Source organism: Petaurus breviceps, unplaced genomic scaffold (assembly GCF_028583685.1).
Source record: "Petaurus breviceps papuanus isolate PSGF00001 unplaced genomic scaffold, PetGlider_PUasm1.0 221, whole genome shotgun sequence".
NCBI classification, from domain to species: Eukaryota; Metazoa; Chordata; class Mammalia; order Diprotodontia; family Petauridae; genus Petaurus; species Petaurus breviceps.
The window spans coordinates 10,185,087-10,203,373 of record NW_027185877.1 but is presented as its reverse complement, the minus strand read 5'-3'; the positions used below and the strand labels follow the sequence as shown (position 1 = coordinate 10,203,373).

At 37.2% G+C, this 18,287-nt stretch overlaps 1 protein-coding gene across 1 annotated transcript in view; it reads left to right on the top strand.

Moving 5' to 3' along the window:
* The window catches only part of BICD1 (BICD cargo adaptor 1), a 204,554-nt gene that overhangs the window by 171,390 nt on the left and 14,877 nt on the right, over window positions 1-18,287 (top strand). The window contains exons 4-5 of the mRNA XM_069094849.1: window positions 7,246-8,340; window positions 17,893-18,044. Of these exons, the coding sequence (XP_068950950.1) occupies window positions 7,246-8,340; window positions 17,893-18,044 (1,247 nt within the window). The remainder of the gene's footprint in view (window positions 1-7,245; window positions 8,341-17,892; window positions 18,045-18,287) is intronic.

Below are 18,287 nucleotides of genomic sequence, written 5' to 3'. Positions count from 1 at the left end.
TCCCATGTAATTTAAACTATTTTTTTCTCTTTTTTTGTTTTGTTTTTTTGGAGGAGTGAAAGCAGGGCAATTGGGGTTAAGTGACTTGCCCGAGGTCACACAGCTAGTAATGGTCAAGTGTCTGAGGTCATATTTGAAATCAGGTCTTCCTGACTCCAGGGCTGGTGCTGTATTCACTGTGCCACCTAGCTGCCCCCTAAACTATTTTTTTCTCAAAAGATATTGAGACATTTCTCAAGACTTGATTGGTTCAGGGGACTAACATCTAAAGGCTGCTGATGTCATTTCCTTATCTCTTGAGTACAAAGCAACCATAAGGAGTATCACTCATCTGAATTAACTCAACGTTAATTAACTCCTTGGTGCCTATCCTTCTAAATATCCTTATTCTGCTATGGCTAAGTAAATGTTTTTGTGGGTTTTTTTCTTATTAGCTACTGCATGGACACAATGTATCTTGATGTTCCAATATAAAACTTCAAATGCCAGGGGACTGGCCTGAATCAGGCCCTCCCTAGCACAGACCACTGATCAAATTTTGCAAATGACACAAAACTGGGAGGTATAGTTAACACAATGAATGACATAGGGTCTAAAATGATCTTGACAGGGCTAAATCTAATAAGGTAAAGTCTTATGCTTTATTACAAAGAGTCAGCTTCTTAGGTTCAAGATTGGGGAGGCATACTTAGATAGCATTTTTTTGAACAAGTTCCAAGAGCTTTAGTGGACTATAGGCACAGTATGAATCAGCAATGTGATGTAGCAAAGAAGCTAATGCAATCTTGGGCTCCTTTAAGAGTAATATAGCTTCCAGGAATAAAGAGTCCAATAGTAAACTGCTCTCATCATATGTCATCCTGAAGTTTACTTGTGAGCACTACAGTTCAAGAAGGCCATTGATAAGATAGAGTGTCTAGAGAAGAACAGCCAGGAGAATGAAAAGCTTCAAGTTCATGAAATATGAAAATGGGTTGAAGAATGGAGCATGGTTAGAAGAGAAGGCTGGAGAAGAGAAGGCTAAAGAGGAACATAAGAGTTGTTTTCTTTTTATTGTTGTTGTTTTGTACTTTTTTTTATTAAATTTTATATTTATTTTTAGTTTACATCATTCATTTGCCCAAGATTTTGAGTTACAAATATTCTCCCTGTCTTTCCCCTACCCATTACCCCAAAACAGCAATTCCACTGTATACCCCCTCCCCCAATCTGCTCTCTCCTATATCTTCCCAATCCTCCCTCTGACTTTCCAGTAGGGCAAGATGGATCTCCATACCCCAGTGCCTGTATATCATATTTCCCAGTTCCATGTAAAAAAAATTTTATATATATATATACATATTATATATATATATATATATATATATTTATTTTTAAACATTTGATTTTAAAACTTTGGATTCCAGATTCTTTCCCCTGCTCCCTCATCACCCACCCTTACTGGGAAGTTAAGCAATTCAATATAGGTTGTACATGTGTAGCTACGCAAAACATTTCCATAGTGCATATATTGTGAAAGATTGACTATGTTTCCTTCCATCCTATCCCACCCCCCAATTGTTCTATTCTCTACTTTGACCCTGTCCCTTTTCAAAAGTGGGTGCTTCCAACTTCCCTCCCCACCAACGTGCCCTCCCCTCCATCATCCCCCCTTTCATCCCTTTCCTCCCACTCTCCTATAGGGCGAGATACCCTATTTAGTGTATATGTCATTCCCTCCCTAAGCCAAATTCCATGAGTGTAAGGTTGACCCATTCCCTTTTGCCTTCCTGTTCTTCCCCTCCATTGTAACAATTTTCCTTGGCCTCTTCTATATGGGATAATTTACCCCATTCTATCTCTCCCCGTCTCTTCTCATTATATTCCTCTCTCACCTCTCAATTTCACCTTTAAGTATCATCCCTTCCTATTCAACTGGTCCTGTGCTGTCTGTCTATGTATACCTGTATACATATATACACACATTCACATGTGTATTCAGATGCCCATAAAACCTCCTATTTAGACATTTACATATGTCTAAATATATATATATATAAACACACACACACATATATATATATAAATTTATATTTATATTCTCTTCAACTATTCTAATACTGAGAAAAGTTTCATAAGTTACAATTATCGTTTTTCCATGTGGGAATGTTCAACTTTGATAAGTCCCCTATGATTTCTTTTCCCTGCTTGCCTTCTCATGCTTCTCTTGCTTCTTGTATCTGAATGTCAAATTTTCTATTCAACTCTATTTTTTTCATCAAGAATGCTTGAAAGTCCTCTATTTCATTGAATGACCATACTTTCCCCTGAAGCATGATACTCACTTTTGCTGGGTAGGTGATTCCTGGTTTTAATCCCAGCTCCTTTGCCCTCTGGAATATCATATTCCAAGCCCTTTATCCCTTGATGTAGAAGATGCCAGATCCTGTGTTATCCTGATTGTGTTTCCACAATATTCAAATTGTTTTTTCTTGGCTGCTTGTAATACTTTCTCCTTGATGTGGTAACTCTGGAACCTGGCTATAATATTCCTAGAAGATTTCTTTTTGGGATCTTTTTCAAGAGATAAATTCTTTTAACTTCTATTTTGCCCTCTGGTTCTAAAGTATCAGGGCAATTTTCCTTGAGAATTTCTTGAAGAATGATTTCTAGATTCTTCTTTTTGATCATGGCTATCAGGTAGTCCAATAATTTTTAAATTATCTCTCCTGGATCTATTTTCCAGGTCAGTGGTTTCTCCAATGAGATATTTCACATTGGCTTCTATTTTTTTCATTTGTTTGGATCTGTTTGATAGTATCTTGATTTCTCATAAAGTCACTAGCTTGTATTTGCTCCAATCTAATTCTGAAGGAATTATTCTCTTCAATGAGCTTTTGTGATTCTTTTTCCATCTGTCAAATTCAGCTTTTTATGGCATTCTTCTCCTCATTGGCTTTTTGAGCCTCTTTTGTCATTTGAGTTAGTCTACTTTTTAAGGTGTTATTTTCTTCAGTCAAGTTGTTGACTTGCTTTTCATAATTTTCTTGCATATTTCTCATTTCTCTTCCCAATTTTTCATCCACTTCTCTTATTTGGTTTTCAAATTTCTTCTTAAAGCTCTTCTATGGCCTATAACCAGTTCATATTTTTCTTGGAAGCTTTTGGTACAGGCGTTCTGACTTCGTTTTCTTCCTCCTGTTCCATGTTTTGATCCTTTTTGTCCCCCAAAAAGGAATCCAAAGTCAGATTGCTGTACCTGCTTTGCTTCCTTTGCTTGCTCATGTTGCCACTTAATTACTTGACTTTTGAGCTTTTTGCCGCAGTAGAACTCTGCTTCCCGAGAGGAAAGCTTTGTCCCAAATCCCTGGGGTTTTCTCAGCTGCCAGAGCTATTAGTTGGGTGCCCTCTCAGAAGCTTCCACTGACTCTGGCACCTGGTCACCCACCCCAAGACCTCCACCCTAGACAGCAATCCAGATCCAAGGAGGTTAAAGCAAGATAAATACCCCTCAGAATGGTTGCTTGGTCCCCCTTACAATCTGCAGGCCAGGAGCTCTGAAGCAGCCACACAGCGGCAGCTGCTGTGCCTCAGCCACTTCTCCCTTTGGGGGGCAGAGGCCAGATCACAGTCCCAGACCCCTTGTTCCCAAAGTCCGCGGACCTCTCACTTTGTCTTTGGCATTTATGGGTTGGTAATTCTAGAAAATGTCACAGATGCTGGTGATCCACTCTCCTGAAGTCCCTCCAGCCAGGGCTGGTCAGTCCACCCTGGGGCTAAAACCGCAGGCTCAGGTGGGCCTGGGCTCTGCTCCCAGCTCACTGCAATGGACCCTTCCTGCCAGTCTGCCAGGCTTTCTTCAGCAGGAGTTTTGTTTCTCTCTGTCACTTTCTTGGTTCTGTAGCTCTAAAGTTTGTATAAAGTCATTTTTATAGGTATTTGATGTAGTTATGGGGGGAGCACAGAGAGTCTTCCTGCTTCTATGCCACCATCTTCGAAAGTAATAATAGTTGTTTTCAAGAATTTGAAGAGCTATCATGTGGATGAAGGACTAAACTTGTTTCATTTTATCCCAGAAGGCAGAGACAGGAGGAAAGGTGGAAAGCACAGAGGAAATTTTAGGTTTTATGTCAGTAGAAGCCTCCTAATAATTGGAATTGTCCAAAAGTGTAATTATTTGCCTTGAGAAACAGTAGGTATCTTCTTCTGAAAGATCTTTAAGCAAATGCTGTATGGCCACTTAATCAGCATGTTATAGTAAGGATTCCTTTTGTGTGAGAGTTGGCCTGAATGACCTCTAAGATCCTTCTAACATTGAAATTCTGTGATTCAGTGTCTGAACCCCAGAGAACTGCCAAGTTGGGGAGACCATTTTCTCTTAGATTGAGCTTAGATTTCATCTTACTCCAAAGTCACAAAGCCTCTCTGCCTGACTCTTGTGTGTTGTATCGCTTAAAGTATTCTGTGTACTTTCTTCTGGTGTGATTTTGCTGATTACTTTGAAAAATGTTTGCTGGTTATTCATCCTTGTTTTTTATATATTAAAGATCTGGTGGAAGGAGAGGTAAGCTGACCAAGTTCAAGTTAAAATTTTCAGTCTGGAATGGGCTGACTTACTTCCCCCAGAGTAACCAGAGAAAGTGGCTTTTTTTATTCTGAACCTCCAAAGAACATTTTACTTACAAATATTTGAGTTGTAATAGATACACCTAGCCCAATAACCCACTTGAAAATAGGAGAGGAAGGATCATATGACAGAAAAGGAAAAATGATAAATGCTTGAGGGGATGTGGAAAAATAAGCCTACCAATGCAGTGTTGGTGGAGTTGTGAATTGGTCCAACTGCTCTGGAGAACAATTTGAGACCATGCCCGAAGACCTATAAAACTATGCATACCCTTTGACCCAACAATACTACTATCACGTATATCCCAGTGGGATCAAAGGAGAAGCAAAAAGACCCATGCATACAAAAGTATTTATATCAGCCCTTTTTGTGGTGACAAAAAATCAGAAACTGAGGGGTTCGACTGAACAATTTGTAGAATATGATTGTGATGGAATACCGTTGTGCTTTAAGAAATGATGAAGAAGATGGTTTCAGAAAAGACTGGGAAAATTTAGATGAACTGATACAAAGTGAAGTGAGCAGAACCAGAAAAACATTACATATAGTAGCAGCAATATTGCAGTAATGAAAATCAAATGTGAAAGATGTAGTTACTCTGACCAATAAAATGGTCCATGACAGTTCCAAAGGATTCATAATAAAAAAACATTCTATCCACCTCCAGGGAGAGAAGGGACATACTGTAAGTGCAGGTTTTAAGCATGGTTTTTTTCCATTTTGTTTTTCTTACCTTTTTGGTTTTTTTTTTTTTAACAATATGGCTAATGTGAAAATATGTTTTGCATGACTTCACATGTACAATGGGTATTGTATTACTTGCCACCTCAATGGGTGGGGGAGAGGCTGGAGGAAGGAAAATTGGAACTAAAAATAAAAAAAAATCAGAAAGAGGGAGTGATTGCCCCATCACAGTTATTATCCTACTCTCCACAAAGGCAAAAATAGAAATCTCCCTTAGAGATGTGGAATGGGTCATTTTAGATCATATCTATCTAAAAATAACCCTGGTTCCTGTCATCCAGTTCACTTCATACATAAAATCCAGTTCATACATAAAAATGAAACTCTTTATTAAATGTATTTATGATTATATTTAATTTATTTAATGCTCCTTCAAAAATCTAAAACCTTAATGTCCTTTGGAGGAAAATATTACTGACAAATAGCAATGCTAGTCCTTGGTCCTTTGTAAAATAAAATAAATTAGGTCAGTGTAATTTACAAGTTTCAGTCATGCTCAAACTGAAGTATCAACAAAGTAACAACTTTTTTAAAAAAATTTGAGACCTAATAATAACAAAAAAGATGAGCAATTCTGCATGCACAATAAATTAGGAAAATAAGATTGTGCATAAAACCCAAAATCTCTACTACATATATAACTTACTTTTCCTCTTAAGTATATAATAAATTTAGCATGTAACTTTCATATGTTTTTTTCCTTTTGTGCTTTTTGGAGGGCAATTGGGATTAAGTGACTTGACCAATGTCACACAGCTAGTTTTTGTGTTAAGTGTCTGAGGCCAGATTTGAACTCAGGTCCTCCTGGATCCAGGGCCAGTGCTCTATTCACTGCACCACCTAGCCTCCCCACATGTAACTTTCCAAATCATCCTGCTTGTCTATATTTTCTTCTATGCATTTAAAACAGATGTTTCAGTGAAGCTCTTGTCTTTATTTTTTCTTTTTCTTTTTTTGGTAATCCTTCTCAGTAATTCTTTTTTATTCCTAACTCCCTCTCTGCCCTTTGGGAGGGAAAAGTACCAAAAACAAAACCATTGTAACAAATACATATAGTCAAGCCACAAATTCCCCAAATGGCCATGTCCAAAAATTTGTACCTCATTTTTCACCTTGAGTCTATCCCAGTCAAGAGATTAGTAGCAAACATTATTATTTATCTTCTGTAATCTTATTTGGTTATTCCAATGAACACAAATTCTCAAGTTTTAAAGGTTTTTTCTTTACAATGGTAGTGTTATTGTAGACATTTTTCTCTGGGTTCTACTCCCTTCACTCTTCATCAGTTCGTGCACTGCTTCCCAAATATCTCAGAAAATGTGTGTGACAGATTTTTAAAAGCAAATATCATTCATGAGATCATAGATTTAAATCTGTAATGAACCTTTAATATGATCTAGTCCAACTCACTCATTTAATAGGGGTTCAAAAAATTGAAGGCACTACTACATTGGTAATAAGTAGCAAAGTCAGGATTTGACCCCTTTGTTCTTCCCACTACAAAAGACTGCCTTTCCTATATATCTCAATCATATTACCATTTACAAAAAAATTAAGCAATTAGATTAGCAAAATGACTTTGCCATTTTATGATTCTGTGTCCCTGTGATACATAAAATTATGACTGCATAATGTATATAGCATAGTTCTGCACCAATGTTGATGTAAGTGCAGGAAGGATTTTAAGTTGGTATTACTCAAAAACAAGGAGCAAAAAAATGCTAACTTAAGTTTAAATATTGGCAGCATATTCTTTGCTGTTGTTTTGGGAAACCTATGAATAGGTTCCCAATAGGAACCCCAAAGCAGATAGCCACCTTGAATATAAATGCATCAGATCTATCACTTAGGATTTTCCATTTAAGTCATTAATAGATTTTTGTTTGTTATTACAGGTAGAGCGAGAAAAAGCCATTCTTCTGGCCAATCTTCAAGAGTCCCAAACTCAACTGGAACACACAAAGGGGGCACTGACAGAACAGCATGAACGGGTTCATAAACTCACAGAACATGTCAATGCTATGAGGGGCCTACAGAGCAACAAAGAACTGAAGGCAGAGCTGGATTGTGAAAAGGGCAGGGACTCAGGGGAACAAACCCATGACTATGAAGTTGATATCAATGGCTTAGAGATTCTTGAATGCAAATATAAGGTTGCTGTTACAGAAGTAATTGACCTGAAGGCTGAAATTAAGGCCTTGAAAGAGAAATATAATAAGTATGTAGAAAACTACACAGAAGAGAAGGCCAAGTATGAGAGCAGGATTCAAATGTATGATGAGCAGGTGACAAATCTAGAGAAAACTACAAAGGAAAGTGGTGAGAAAATGATCCATATAGAAAAGGAGTTGCAAAGGATGACAAGTATAGCCAACGAAAATCATAATACCCTTAACACAGCCCAAGATGAGCTTGTGACATTTAGTGAAGAATTAGCTCAACTTTACCACCATGTATGTCTGTGTAATAATGAGACTCCCAATAGGGTCATGTTGGATTATTACAGGCAAAGTAGAGTAACCCGCAGTGGAAGCTTGAAAGGACCTGATGATCCCAGGGCACTTCTGTCCCCACGGCTCACCAGGAGGAGTGTGGTATCACCAGTAGAAACAAGGACCCAGTTAGAATCAGTTTTGAAAGAAAACACTGATGCCAACAAAGAACAAAGTCCAACCAAAACACCAACAATCTCTCCTGTCATTACTGCCCCTCCTTCATCCCCAGTGTCAGACACCAATGATATTCGAAAAGAACCAATGAATATCTACAATCTGAATGCCATTATTAGGGACCAAATCAAACATCTACAGAAAGCAGTGGACCGGTCATTACAACTATCACGTCAACGGGCAGCTGCACGAGAACTGGCACCAATGATAGATAAAGACAAGGAAGCTTTGATGGAAGAGATTCTAAAGTTAAAGTCACTGCTGAGCACAAAACGGGAGCAGATAGCCACCTTGAGGGCAGTGTTAAAAGCCAACAAACAGGTAATATTTTACATTCCTAGAAACCAGTCACTTAATAAGCCTTTATTAAGTGTTCCAGGCACTATGCTGAGAGATACAAAGGAAAAATAGTCCTTGCATTTAAAGAGTTATTTTTCTAGTGGTGGAGATAACATATAAATATGTATGTATCCATTATATATATATGTGTGTGTGTGTGTGTGTGTATGTTTACATTTAAGATATATACTAAGCAGATGGAATGCAACCTAGAAAAGCTTCCTGCAAAAGTTGGGATTTGAGTCGAGTCTTGAAGGAAGCCAATAATTTTAAGTAGAAATGAGAAGGGAAAGCATTCAGGCATGGAAGGAAGGCATGGAGACAAGAGATAAGGGTATCATGTGTGAAGAAAATTAAGCTAGTATAATTGGGACATCGAGGTTGTATAGGAGAGTGACATACAAGAAGACTGGAAAAGTTAGAAGGGACTAGGTTATGAAGAGCTTATAATGCTTGAAAAAGGAATTTATATTGACCATGGAGTTAATAGAGAGTGAGTTTGGCAGCTGGGTGGAAGATGGATTGAAATGGGGAGAGGATTGAGGCAAGGAAGCTATTATAATAGTTCAGGTGAGAGATGATGAGATCTTGGATTAGCATGGTGACTGAGGGGAGAGAATGGAATATTTGCAAGAAATACAGAAGTAGAAACAAGATTTGGTAACTGATTCGATATATAGGATGAGTTGGGAGTGAGGAGTTGAAATGACATCAACTCTATGAATTTAGTTGACTAGGATGATGGTGGTACCCTCAACAGTACTGGACAAGTTGTGAAAAGAGGTAGGTGTAGAGGGAAAGATAATGGGGTGGGGTCTTTTTGACATATTGAGTTTAAGATAATTATAAGACTTCAGGTTCAAAATGTCCACTAAAGAGTTAACAGATTTGCTGGCTTAGTTGAATACTACTTATGACTAATTTGTAGAAAATTGTGTGTTTTTTGTTTTGTTTTGTTTTCTGGCCTTTTGGAGGGAAATTGGGGTTAAGTAATTTGCCCAAGGTTACATGGCTAGTTTGTGTGTGGGGGTGGGGGTGGGGGTGGGTGTTAAGTGTCTGAGGCCAGAACCAAACTCAGGTCCTCCTGACTCTGGGGCCAGTGCTTTACTCACTGTGCCACCTAGCCATCCCTGAAAATTGTGTTTTCAAGATCATGCTGACTTACTTTATGTAATAAAATGTTTTGTTTACATCTATGACATACTTTAAAAAAAAATTTTACTCTTACTTTGAATGTGACCCATCAGGAATTTGACTCTTTTGGAATCAAAATGCTCAACCACCACTAAGAATGGTTTAAGTTAAACTAGAGAGTATAACTCTGTATATCCTGATGCTTCACATCAGCTTGAGATGAAACTGTATACCTACCACAGAATAGACATAAAGAAATGAAGTAGAAAATCAGTATTAGAAATTCATATGGGGTGACTAGGTGGTACAGTGAATAGAGCACAGGCCCTGGAGTCAGGAGTTCCTGAGTTCAAATCCAGCCTCAGACACTTACTACTTAGTAGGTGCGTGACCTTGGGCAAATTTGGGTTACCCAATTGCCCTGCCTTCTCCCCTCCAAAAAAAAAAAAAAACAGAAAAAAACCAAATTTGTGTAAATCCATGACTCTTTCTATATAGGTCTTTTCAAAATAGCTTTATTATTTCTAGTGTTTTGCATATGTGCTCAGTTAATATTATTGATATGTAAAATATTCTAAATTCGAAGGAAATCAGACATGCCTATTACAAAGCTAATTAGCATTAAATCTGCGCTCTCTGTTAATTAGTGCAGCTATGTGGTGCAAGATAGAATACCAGACCTGGAATCAAAAAAACTAATCTTCTTGAGTTCAAAAGTGATTGCAGACACTTATTAGCTGTGTGACCCTGGGCAAGTCACTTAACCCTGTTTGCCTCTGGTCCTCATCTATAAAATGAGCTGGAAGAGGACATGGCAAACCACTTTAGTTTCTTTGTCAAGAAAACCCGAAACAGATCATGAAGAGCTGGACAAAACTGAAAACGACTGAACTGAACTTCTTTGTTACCTTCAGAACACATATTAGACACCTAATTGTCTTCCTGTGTCAGTCTCTCCCTCTCCAAATCCATTTTCTCCACAGTTGCCCAATTAACATTCCTAAAGTACACATTTGACTGTTAGTGCTTTGCTGTAGAAGCTTCATTGTCTCCCTATTGTCTTTAGAATTAAGTACACACCTATATGTTTGAGCTTTCAAGTCTTTTACCACCTACCTCTTCTAGACCATCTTTCTAATCTAATTCATATCACTCCCCTTTGTGCATTTGCCCTCTAGCCAAATTGGTCTATTTGCTGTTCCCCATGTGTCATAAATATTTCATCTCCTTTATACACAATTCTTCATACATAGAATGAACTGCTGACTCTGTTTAAAGCTCAGCTCAAGTGTCACCTCCTTAGAAGTAGTATAAGATAGTAGAGGTGGAGTCAAGATGGCGGAGTAGAAGCAGGCCTCCATGGGACTCCGGCTTCCACCTTCCCCAATCAATGTAAAAAGGGGACTCTGAACAAACTTTGGAGCTGCAAAACCCACAAAATGACACAGAGAAGCTAACCTCCCACTGAGGGCAGGCCAGCAGGAATTGGCCAGCACAGTGCTCTGGGATCCGATTCCAGCCCCACTCTAAGGCTTTAGCCCCAGGGTGGGCCTGACCAGCCGTAGATTGGAGGGACTCCAGATCAGCAGCAGCTGTGGGCGTTTCCAAAATTATCAACACTTAGATGCTAAGGACAAAGTGAGAGGTCAGTGCAGTCTGGACTTTGGGACCCAGTAAGTGGGAGTGCTTCGGCTTTTGCCCTGGAGAAGCCATTGAGGAGGGGGCTGCAGAGTGTAGGGGGACCAAGCAACCAGTCTGAGGGATAATCACTCTTGCTTTAACCTGCTTGGATCTGGATTGCAGTCTAGGGTGGAGGTCGTGGGATGTGTGTCCAGCTTGCCAGAGTATGTAGAGACTTCAGCAAGGGCACCCAACTAATACCTTTGGCAGCTGAGGAAACCCCAGCATTTGGTACAAAGCTCCCCTGTCTGGTGGCAGAGTCCTACTGTGGCAAAAAGCCCAAAAGTGAAGTAATTGAGTGACATGACCAGGCAAAGGAAACAAAGCAGACAGAAGAACCCAAAATTAGACTCCTATTTTGGGGGCAAAAAGGATCAAAGCATGGAACAGGAGGAAGACAGTGAAGTCAGAACTCCTGCACCAAAAGCTTCCAAGGAATATACAAGCTGGTTATAGGCCATAGAGGTCCTTAAGAAGCAGATAAGAAAAGTGGAGGAAAAATTGGGAAGAGAAATGAGAATTATGCAAGAAAATTACAATGTGAGAGTCAACAGCCTGACTGAGGAAAATCATACCTTAAAAAATAGACTAACTCAAATGGGAAAAGAGGCTCAAAGAGGCAATGAGGAGAAGAATACCTTAAAAAACCAAATTTTCCAGATGGATAAAAGAATCTCAAAAGCTCACTGAGGAGAATCATTCCTTCAGAATTAGATTGGAGCAAATGGAAGCTAATGACTTTATGAGAAATCAATATGCTGTTAAACAGATCCAAACAAATGAAAGAATAGAAGGCAATGTAAAATATCTCATTGGAAAAACCACTGGCCTGGAAAATAGATCCAGAAGAGATAATTTAAAAATTATTGGACTACCTGAAAGCCATGATCAAAGAAAGAACCTAGAAATCGTCCTCCCAGAAACTCTCAAGGAAAACTGCCCTGATGTTTTAGAATGAGAGGGCAAAATAGAGGTTGAAAGAATCCACCAATCACCTCCTGAAAAAGATACCCAAAAGAAAACTCCTAGGAATATTATAGCCAGGTTCTGAAATTCCGAGATCAAGGAGAGAATATTACAAGCAGCCAGGAAGAAACAATTTGAATATTATGGAAACACAATCAGGATAACCCAGGATCTGGCAGCTTCTACACTGAGGGATCAAAGGGCTTGGAATGTGGTATTCCAGAGGTCAAAGGAGCTGGGATTAAAAACAAGAATCACCTACCCAGCAAAACTGAGTATCATGTTTCAGGGGAAAATATGGTCATTCAGTGGAATAGAGGACTTTCAAGCATTCTTGATGAAAAAACCAGAGTTGAATAGAAAATTTGACATTCAGATAAAGAAGCAAGAGAAGCATGAGAAGGTAAACAGGGAAAACAAATTATAAGGAACTTATCAAAGTTGAACTATTAATATTCCTACATGGAAAAACAATCATTGTAACTGATGAAACTTTTCTCAGTATGAAAATAGTTGAAGGGAATAGAAACATATATATATGAGGGTATATGGGCATATGAATACATATGTGAATGTGTGTATATATGTTTACAAGTATACATAGATAGAGGGCACAGGACCAATTTAACAAGAAGGGATGATACTTAAAAGGTGAAATTAAGAGGTGAGAGAGGAATATAATGAGAGGAGATGGGGAGAGACAGAATGGGATAAACTATCTCATATAGAAGAGGCAAGGGAAAATGGTTACAATGGAGGGGAAGAATAGGAAGGCAAAAGGGAATGGGTCAACCTTATTCTCATTGAATTTGGCTTGGGGAGGGAATGACACACTAAATAGGGTATCTAGCTCTACAGGAGAGTAGGGGGGAAGGGTATGAGAGGGGGGATGATGGAAGGGAGGGCATGCAGGGGGGAGAGAGAAGTTGGAAGCACCCACTTTTGAAAAGGGGCGAGATCAAAGTAGAGAATAGAACAAGTGGGAGGTGGGATAGGAGGGAGGGAAATATAAGTCTTTTACAATATATCTACTATGTTAATGTTTTGCATTAGCTACACATGTACAACCTATACTGAACTGCTTATCTTCCCAGTAAAGGTGGGTGACAAGGGAGGAAGGGAATGAATCTGGAATTCAAAGTTTTAAAATCAAATGTTTAAAATATAAATACACACACACACTATTATTAAAAAAAAAAAGATAGTAGATAGAAAGCCAGTCTCAAACCAAGAAGACCTAGTTCCATACTGATCAAATTACTTAATCTCTCAGTGTTCTCTAGGCAGTTGTCTAAGACTATAATTTATAATAAAATGTGCTGAGTGCTTTTCCTTATTTGGGAGTTCCCTATAACAATGAAATAATAGATTCTGTCCCTAACTCCCTATTTATAGGTAAGGGCTTCATATGGCTTTTTCAACTCCAGATCATACAATGCGCTGCTGACCAATGCAGGGAAATAGCCAGAAATAAATATATCTCTAAATCTAGATTAGATAAAATAAGAGAAGAAATAAAGGAGCTAATAAAAGCTGAGGAGAGAAAAGTAAAGGAATCTAAGGTCATTGAAAATATTTACTTAATGCAAACACTAGAAATTATACATAATGATGAAATGGGTGATAAAAACAATATTGATGTCTCAGGTGATTTTTGAAAAATAGAAGAGTATACATAGACTAGAATTTTTAAAGCCCTTTTAAGTTTTATGGCTAACAAATTATGCTAAAATAACTCATTTTAAAAAAACAATCGGTATTTGCTATAGCCATTATGAATACATTCTTTCAAAATATTTAGCAGAATATACAACCATTTTTCATATTCTGTATATAACAGTAGATGTGACAGTGCCAGGGTAAGAGCCATAGGGGAAAAGGTAGAGCTAATAAATTATACTTCAGTGACAGGTGTCAAACACCATGGCAAAACCAACTTGAGATAGCTACCAAATGTCCCCAGAAAGGCAGTGAAAGATTGCAACATTATCTAACTGGTCTGTACTATAGAAAATTGAAAAATCATATCACGCACTTAAAGGCAACAACAAAATAATATGCAGAATGGAAATAGGAAAATACAAGTATGTCAGAATTCTATATTAATCCATAAATGTAAGCAAAAATTGTAAAAAAAAAAAGTAAGCAAAAGACTAAAATCAATATTAATAATCAAAGCTGCAGGGGCAGCCAGCTAGCATAGCGAGTAAGAGCTCCGGCCCCAGAGTCGGGATGACATGGGATCGAATCCAGGCTCAGACACTTAGCACCCACCCAGAAACACCTGGCCGTGTAACCTTGAGCAAGTTACTTAACCCCAATTGCTTTTTAAAAAAAAGGAATCAAAGCTGCACAAATAACAAAATAAACAATTCACCATCAATCAAAAACTTTATTAAATGAAAGAAGGAAATTATGGGCATACAGACAGCTTTCCAAGAAGGAAGATGTGGAAAATTTCTGGTTATTCATATGGCTGAAATATGTCCAATGCAACCAAAATGCAAATTCTGTCAAATAGAAAGTTTATACATTCAATATAGTGAGTGATAGAATTGTTTCACCAGGGGAGGGGACTGAAACAGTAGCTTTGTGTTTTTGTTTTGTTTTGTTTGCAAAACTACAAGGTAGCAAAGCCAGATAAGATCCATAATTATTGGTTCAGATGGTTCATAGTGATAGAGTAATCATTAGCAAAGGGTTTTACCAGCTTCCTTTCAGATTTAAGCTCGATGCCCAGCTTCCTTAACAGAAAGCATTGCATATCTGCTACCAAAAGATGAGCCTCAATGACCTCTTCAAGTATTAGACCAATTATGTGTGCAAAATACAAAGCATTGTACTCATATCACCAAAAATCTATAAATACAAGAAAATAATATATTGGCTAATGAGCAAATAGGGTGTGTCAAAAATATCCCAGAGGTATTCCGTCATCATTTCAGTAATTGTTGAACATACAACTCTAAAGTACCATAATATTTGTACTGCCTTTATTGAGTAATGGCACAGCTCTTAACTAAGTTCCATACTTATGTACTACAAATATATAAAAGAAATCTATTTATTATGAGAACATTTTGATATTGGTATCCCCAAGGAAAATTACTCTCTTTTAAATACCAATATAAAACATGGAATTTTTCAGGGAAACATTTTAAGCCCGTCATGATTCTGCCTAGCTCTATTGCCATTATCATGACTCCTAAAAAGAACCAAGTATGCCTTCCAAGTTAAAGAGGGAGTGAAACTAAACCTTTTATTTATCCTTTGATGTACACAGATAGCATTACACCATATAGCTCTATCAAAAAGAAAAAAAACCCACACACATTAAATAGCTCTTTTATGTTGTTGATTCTTTTCCCAATGACATAAATGTATAATTTGGATTCAGGAAGTATAAAATTAATGTACACTAAAGATAAAGACTGAAGGTTTGGAGTTTGAATTTGGTGGTCAAATTGAATCAATAGATAAAGGCGATACCTAGAAATCCTTTGGTGTCCCCCAGGGAAAAGATATTGAGACTGTGGTTGAATATATCATGATTTACTAGCATCCTAAAGTCAAAACTGAATACATTTAAAGCAATTAACACTTAGAAAATTTCATTCTTTAAGTATACTTTTGGAACTATAAAATGAACCATATCATATTTGGTCCTAACAAAAATTCATAAAATATAAATGAAACATAAGGCTCATAGCCTTAGGGCAACTATAGAAATGTTAATACTTTATTATCCCAAAGAAGAAAGAAAGTTAAAATCCATTCTGAGAACACTTGATAAACAGGTCACAATTATACATAGATACTTTTGAAACATGCACACATCATTTCTCCAGAAAAATGGTAAAGGCTGATGATAGGCACTCACTGTTGGATTTGTCACATGTAACTGAAAATTCTTTATCTTTAGAAGGAGCCTACAAAACAGGTAATATACAACACTGAAATTGGAAAGTCCCTCATGTTTGACATTCATGGTCAACAATATGTATGTTGTGATAAGTGTCAAATAAATGTTATTCAGATTCATAGAAATGGGTTTATGGTAGCGCTTTAGGACCACTACTAGAAATTATATGTTATTATTTTTTTTTTGCCTTTTTTTTTTGGAGGGGGAAGGCAGGGCAATATGGGTTGTGACTTGCCAGAGGTCACATGGCTAGTAAGCATTAAGTATCTGAGGCTGGATTTGAACGCAGATCCTCCTGACTCCAGGGCCAGTGCTCTATTCACTGCACCTCCTAGCTACCCCAGGAAAGTTATTCTTAAGAAGCCCAGACTTAGTGATCAATGTAGATCATAGAAGGAAATGGTAGAAAGTGTGCAACACATCATTCTAGGCTGAAAACATTTATTGCCTATCAAAAACTTAGCAAGACTCCAAATAAGAACTTAAGAACTAAACCAATAAACTGTAACAGAGTCTGAAAATTAAAACAAACTGAAATGTTGCCTACAATCACCCATTAATGCATAAAAACTGAAGAACAGTACTTTAATTGAGATGACCCAGGAGTGCACTGAAACTGGCTGATTATTAAATTTTCAATGGGGGCATTTATATCTAGGAAATTAGCAAACACTACATATCAGCACTTGATTTATTGTTTTGTTTATTACTTAGACCCTAGTCTTGAAATCTTAACCCGTGGGTTGGGCAGACTGTTACCCCACCAACACCAACACCAAATTCAGGCTTTATTTGTTTTAGTTAGGGACCTTAAACTAGGAATGGCTATTTATAGTTTTATTGTATTGTAAAATGTAAAAGCCATACACAAAAACCCAGGTCATACAAAATTACCCACCTGATTTGGTATTTACATACATAAAATGTAAAATGTAAAAACATAAAATGTAAAAACCATACATAGAAACTCAGGTCATACAAAGTTACCCACTTGATTTGGTCCTCAGGTCATAGTTTGCTGATCCCTGTTACAGACTTAAGAAAGTGATTGAGACAATGTTAATAAAGCAGATTAAACCTTAAAATGTGTTGTGTATACTTTTTTTCAGAGCCAGTTGTTAAACATTTACCAGCAAACCACCAGATGTTGCCATACTTGGTTTATTGATATTACATATCCTTTTTGATCACAACCCAACATCTTCTCAAATCCCAAAATATGAGCTTAGAACAGAGGCAAATAGGTTGAAATCAATGGAGCTTGCTTCTTATGAAATTTCAGAATGCTGAATTAGAATTAGAATCAGAAGTTTAAAGCTAAAAGAAATCATCTAGTTCAACTCTTTATTTTATCACTGAGGAAAGCTAAGGATCATCAAAATTAAGTGCCATATCAAAGGCAACACAGATGATCATTAATGGAGCTGGGCTTAGAACCCGGGTTTTTTGACTTCCTATCTAGTATATTTTCTACTATACAAAGCAACTATTCATACACCAAATACCTGTAGACCTTAAAAGAAATGTATTGTCAAAAACTTATATAAACATGTATTATGTGATATCAGTGTACTATGTTTTTAATTAAATTTTAATTTGTTACATACAAAAGTATAAAACCTGATATTCATTAAGATTTAGCTAAATAGGTAGTCACAAAATCAGTCTATCAATTAAAAACACATATACGTAGCAAGTACTATGAGGTAAGCACTGAGGAAACAAAGGTAAAATTGCCCCTGCCTTTAAGGAACTTATGTTCTAATGGAGACAATACCAAATAAATAAGGAAAATGAGTTTCTTAGGATTCTTATAATTTTCCTTGTTTCAGACAGCTGAGGTGGCACTAGCTAACCTGAAGAATAAATATGAAAATGAAAAAACAATGGTGACTGAGACCATGACAAAACTTAGAAATGAATTGAAGGCCTTGAAAGAAGATGCAGCGACTTTCTCATCCTTGCGTGCCATGTTTGCAACCAGGTAAGGATTACTTAGCCCTGACATCAAAAGATATGCTCATCTAAGTTTCAGTCAGTCAACTAATATTTATTAAGGATTTACTATGTGAAAAGCTGTATAAAACAGCTGGGATGTTAAAAACAAAAAAGTAAGAAGTACCCATACCTGCAAGGAGCTTTCTTTCTAATGAGGGAAACTAGATAGATAGATAGATAGATAGATAGATAGATAGATAGATAGATAGATAGATAGATAGATAGATAG